The sequence below is a fragment of the Doryrhamphus excisus genome, chromosome 7 (assembly GCF_030265055.1).
Source record: "Doryrhamphus excisus isolate RoL2022-K1 chromosome 7, RoL_Dexc_1.0, whole genome shotgun sequence".
Lineage (NCBI taxonomy): Eukaryota > Metazoa > Chordata > Actinopteri > Syngnathiformes > Syngnathidae > Doryrhamphus > Doryrhamphus excisus.
The window spans coordinates 4,575,493-4,581,492 of record NC_080472.1 but is presented as its reverse complement, the minus strand read 5'-3'; the positions used below and the strand labels follow the sequence as shown (position 1 = coordinate 4,581,492).

At 36.5% G+C, this 6,000-nt stretch overlaps 1 protein-coding gene across 3 annotated transcripts in view; it reads right to left on the bottom strand.

Moving 5' to 3' along the window:
• Positions 1–277: 277 nt before the first annotated feature.
• Positions 278–6,000, bottom strand: part of ntrk3b (neurotrophic tyrosine kinase, receptor, type 3b) — a 244,882-nt gene continuing 239,159 nt past the window's right edge. For all 3 annotated transcript variants that reach the window (XM_058078820.1, XM_058078822.1, XM_058078821.1), the window contains one exon: positions 278–5,775. In XM_058078820.1, the coding sequence (XP_057934803.1) occupies positions 5,590–5,775 (186 nt within the window). In that variant the 3' untranslated portion in view covers positions 278–5,589. The remainder of the gene's footprint in view (positions 5,776–6,000) is intronic.

The window sequence follows — 6,000 nt, the reverse complement described above, 5'->3', positions numbered from 1 at the left end:
AGGTGGAAGGGGTTGGGGGGGCTTCTCGTCATGTGGATTAGATCGACAGATGAATTGGAAAATAACGCTGGAGAGATTGACAGGCATAAGTAAACATTTGGACCGATAATTGGTCCGATTGCGGTCGAGTGGTTAGCGTGCAGACCTCACAGCTAGGAGACCAGGGTTCAATTCCACCCTCGGCATATCTCTGTGTGGAGTTTGCATGTTCTCCCCGTGCATGCGTGGGTTTTCTCCGGGTACTCCGGTTTCCTCCCACATTCCAAAAACATGCTAGGTTAATTAGCGACTCCAAATTGTCCATAGGTATGAATGTGAGTGTGAATGGTTGTTTGTCTATATGTGCCTTGTGATTGGCTGGCGACCAGTACGGGGTGTACCCCGCCTCTCGCCCGAAGACAGCTGGGATAGGCTCCAGCACCCCAAGCGACCCTTGTGAGGAAAAGCGGTAGAAAATGAATGAATGAATGAATTGGTCCGATTATCGATTGCCGAAAATCGGCCATCTTGATAAGACAGGACACAAACTCATAGGGATTGTTTGAAGACATTTTCTTAAGAGAGTCACATGAATACAAAGATCTATGATGGAGTCTTACGTATATAGCGCACATTTGGATATTGTTAACATGTACATGGTCTTCATCATCATTGTCATCATCATCATCATCATTATAAGCCAACGTTTGATCGGAGAAGAAGAAAAGCAAAACATACAAGTGTGGCGTTAGTTCGTGTAAGAAAAAGAAAACGTTTACCCTGCAAATGATCACGATCTGTGTCAGAATGTCTTTGAGCAATCGGCCGACATCGCCGTAGAGAATAAAACACAAAAAGCTTCAAGCGCACGGCCAAGGGGAGGGGGAGGGGGGGAGGAGGAAGGGGGCGCTGCTTCTCTCCAGCGTAGCTCGCTTGGAAAAACGTCCACGCATACCTGATGCACAAAGTCCACAGGAGGCTGCGATCACAATCCACGTACAGAAACTGAAAATGGACTCGAACGGACGTAACAACAGCAGAGGAGCGCTTAGGGACAAACGCTAAAGAAATACGACGACAACAAAGACAACGTTTGAGTTGAAAAGTGGTCCTTTTACTCGGAAATGATGATTTTAAAATATGGTATCATGTACCCAGAAAAAATTATTACGTTTGATTAATGTTCATGTTAAAGGTTAAATAACTGTTAATAGTTATCCTCCCTATCCGTGTGGAAGTGGTAAGTTTTTGGCTATTTAAGTTTAAAGGAAATAACTTGAAGGCTACCGTTTAGGTGGCTAGCTCTCTAGTTTGCGTTGAAAAGTGGTCCTTTTACTAGGAAATTATGATTTTAAATTATTATTTCATTCCGTCTCTATTCCAAGAAAGTAAAGTGGCGATATTGTTGTCGGAAGATTTGGACCAGATTAAAGTCAGAATTTGTGATGAATAAAGTCGATTTTTTTTGTTAAAAAAATGTACTGCAAAAAAGAAAAGTATTACGCACTATATAAAAGTACATTGTGAACATGTTATTGTGATATTTGCAATGAAATTGCCGTAATTTGACTAGAGGACGAAAAAGTCAATTTTTACTTGATAAAAGTCATAATTTACAAAAAATAAAGTGGAAATTTATTTCAGAACAAAAAAAAGACATTATTTTAAGATGTTTCAAGAATTGTCTTACATAATATCAAGAAAATAATTGTATTGCATAATATAAAAAAAATATGAAAATATGACTAAAGGAGGAAATAGTCCTAATTTTACTGGATTAATGCTAAAATTTATGAGAATAAAATTGTATTTTTTCCAGAATAAATGTCTAAATAATAAATAAAATGACTGAATGACTTTTATTGTAGAAAATTGGAACTAAAGCACTGAAAAAGTTTGTATATTTTTCTGTTTTTAATAAATGCGTTTTTTTTTTTTTGGAAAACCTGATGCGGTCCAGCCTTGCCCAGACCCTAGCTCCAGTGGCCCCCAGGTAAATTGAGTTTGCGACCCCTGACGTGGAGGAACAAAATCAATAAATTAAAGTCAATTTAGCATCTGGAAGAGAGCTTAAAAATAAAAAAATTAACCTGTCGTCGCTACGAGAGTTGGGTGAGTGACTTTTGAATAGTAGCCCTGCTGAAAAGGAAATAAAAGAAGCAAAAAGGACAACCGTTAGCTAGCGATAAAGTACTCTCAAGTTACACTTTGACATTTTTGGGGAATTTAGCCAAGAAAGGAAACCCGCTGAGTGGAGAGAGCATCCCGCAGCTTGCTAATGAACTGCAAAGCAAAACTGAAGCAGCGACCTTGGATCTGGGAAATAAAAGACAAAAATATGATCTCGGAGCTGGTCTGAAGTTGGCTAATGAGCCGCTAATCTGGTTTGTTTAATCCCAGCGGAGTTAGCTGGCTAGCGGCCTCGCGGGTCCCAATAAAGTTTGAAAGTGGCTAACTTTCTTTTCAAAACAAGAAAAGCTAAAGAATACCATAATTTTAATTTTCAGGGTAGCAGGGGCTGGTTAGCTAGCTAGCTAGCTAACTATGTAGCCAACTATCTAGCCAGCTAGCCAACTATCTAGCCAGCTAGCCAACTATCTAGCCAGCTAGCTAACTGTCTAGCCAGCTAGCCAGCTAGCTAACTGTCTAGCCAGCTAGCCAGCTAGCTAACTGTCTAGCCAGCTAGCTAACTATCTAGCCAGCTAGCTAACTATCTAGCCAGCTAGCTAACTATCTAGCCAGCTAGCTAACTATCTAGCCAGCTAGCTAACTATCTAGCCAGCTAGCTAACTATCTAGCCGGGGTGTATTCACAAAATTATACATATTTTATTTGTTGAATAGTTAGCTTCTAGGTGGAAACGACACAAAAAGGTTGGCAAAAATAACACAAAAATTTGTTGTTTTTACATTTAGAAAATTAGCCGTAGCGCAAATCTTAGCAACTATAAACATTTTTTTAATGTTTACAATTTTTTTTGTCATTTCCAGCTTAAAACAAACAAACAAACAAAAAAAAAACAACCAAACCCCAACAGTAAAAATAAAATTGTATTGTATTGTTTTCCTTTTGATATTTCGTTTTTAAATGTGGAGTAGCGAGTGTGTCAATGTTAGCTAACGTTTCTCTTTTCCTGTTTTCCGACTTCTATTAAGTGAGAACAAGGTCTAATTTCACAAGAATAAATATTACTATGGGAATTTGATACAAATGTATCACTGTTATCAAAATAAAGCTTACATTTGTAACATTTTTTTAAAATCAATTTTACAAAAGTGAAAATCAGGACCAAAAAATATAATTTGCCAAAGATAACATTTTAATATTATAAGGAAAAGTCATAATTTTCCAAGATTAAACTTGTAATTTGGCGTGAAAAGAACAGTTTTATGTCAACCTAGCTAGGATAATACAGTCGAAGTGGGAATATTACGAGAAAACTTTTTTTTTTTCCAAAATAAAGAAGTAACAGTACGACATTTTCTCATAATATTGCTACTTTCAGAGCAGAAATGTTTACGTGAGAAATTTTGACATTTTTTCCAGAGGAAAAGATGATTATTACAAATTATGAAAATGATGAAAAAACAAAAAAAACAACATTGTTTTGACGCGGATGTATCACTCCACAGCAGCAGGGGGCAGCAACACAAAACAATAACACAAAACAAACTGAATTAAGTTTTTAAGTACATTGTTTGGTTTTGGGGGGGTCTAACTCAATATTAAGCCACCCCCCATGAAATTAAGGTCATAATGTCACAATAATAAATAGAAATATTACCGGGGAAAGAAGATACAATAAAAAAAAATCATAAAAACCAGCTGGAATTTCCCAAAGCAAACAATTTCAATATTATGAGCAAACGTCATAATTATCCGAGATTTAAATTGTATTATGAAAAGAACATAGATTTTTGTAAATATCTGAAAATATTCGATAAAGACGCAACAAGAAACGTAAATATTGCAGCAATAATACAGTGAATGGCGTAATATTACAAGAAAACGATTTCCCAGAATAAAAAAAATTAACATTACGGCATTTTCTCATAATATTGCTACTTTCAGACCATGAATGTATGTGTACAAACTTTGGACATTTTACAGATGAAATTATGACTTATGAATTATGAAAATTATGAAAAAAATACTTTTTTTAAACCTTTACGCGCGATTCTAATACTCATTGGTAAACACATGAATGTACGACTCCACAGCAGCAGGGGGCACCGTGGAGCAGAAAATGTAAAGGTTCAAATCTTTAGCAATGCAAATGTTGCCATTTATTTTTGATCGTAATAATAAAATAATAAAATAATAAAATAATAAAATAATAAAATAATAAAATAATAAAATAATAAAATAATAAAATAATAAAATAATAAAATAATAAAATAATAAAATAATAAAATAATAAAATAATAAAATAATAAAATAATACAATAATACAATAATAAAATAATAAAATATATTATAATAAAAGAATAAAAGAATATAATAATATATAATATATAATTGATAAAATAATATATTATAATAAAATAATATAATATAATTTAATAAAATAAAATAATAAAACTTAAAAAATAATTTTTAAGTGCACTGTAGTTGTACGAATCTCCTCGACCGCAGCGGCGGTTTCTCATTGAATGCGAGAGTCTTGGCGAAGCGTTGAATTATTAACGTATAAACTTTCTTTTTTGCGAGGGAAAAAAATAGCGTAGTGAAAATGGAAAAAAAGCTTTTCTTTCCCGGGATGGGAGCGTTTGAATACCAGCGTTTCTATTTCCAGGTGGGGAGGGAAAAAAAAACAAAACATATATGACAAAAAATGCGTACTGAAAATGAAAAAAAAAAAAAAGCTTTAGTTTTCCGGAGTGGGAAAAAAGCCGCTGGAGCGCCGTCGTGTGCTAGCGTGGAAAAATGTGGTTTAACCGCGTGGAAATCCAACCTAGACATCACAGTCGGGAATGAAAAAGTGTCGGCGAGGGGGGGAGGAAAAAAATAAGTTAACATAACTTTTGACACATAGAACTTTACAATATGTACAATCTTGTCATTTTTTTTTTGTATTTTTTTCTTAGAAATTAAAATAGATTTGTCACTTGTCTGATTGGCTAGGTCCTCTCCTCCTGCTTCCAAGCGTTAATTGGGCGTTCCGAGAGTGCAAGTAAGGCTTCCATCCTGGAGTCCCTGCCAAAAGTTTGTTTTTTTGGCGTCTCGGGCGAGGACCAGTCCTTAACACACGGCAGGAAATAAATATAAAATATATGTCATATTTCTATATATATTCATAAAACCAAAGCTTGGGGGAGATTCTAGCTGTGTTGTCGTCGGTAGCAAACTGTGGCCCTTTTTCCTGTCGCCCATCTCGATATTTCACCTGGGGTAGGGGGCAAATATGAGGGAGGGGGGGCAAGTCTTGAAACCTGTACAGCTCATACGCTCATAAGTAAACAAAATGTAAAAGTTATTTTTTTCATATGTTTTATATCCACTATATCCAAAAGTGTTGCAGGCACTTAAGTCCTTCCCAAAAAAAACCTTGTTGTTTCTTTCAACAGTGGAGCAGGTTGTGTTTGACTCTTCTTCCTGTGTGGGCGGGGCCTAGCCCAGGATGTCCAGGTAGACGGGCGTGGCCTTCCCCATGGCGAACAGAACCTTCTGGATGTCCTTGATGTTGAGTCGCTGCTGGGGCTCTCTCTGCCAGCAGCCCAGCATGATGTCGTAGACCTCCTTGGGGCAGATGCGAGGGCGGTCCAGGACGCGGCCCTGCGTGATGCATTCGATGACCTGCGGACCCAGACACAAAAACGCACACCTCCGTTTTAGAGTCCGTAACGTCATAGACTGTTGGTGCTCTACATATATTGGGTAATAGGAGCCTAATGGTGATTATAGGGGTGCTATTTCATGTCTAGAGGGCTCTAATCATGTTAAAAACTGTATTTACAAGGACGCAAAACATTTTCTATGTGTTGTGTATTTTTTTATGTCCACTATATTGGGTAATAGGAG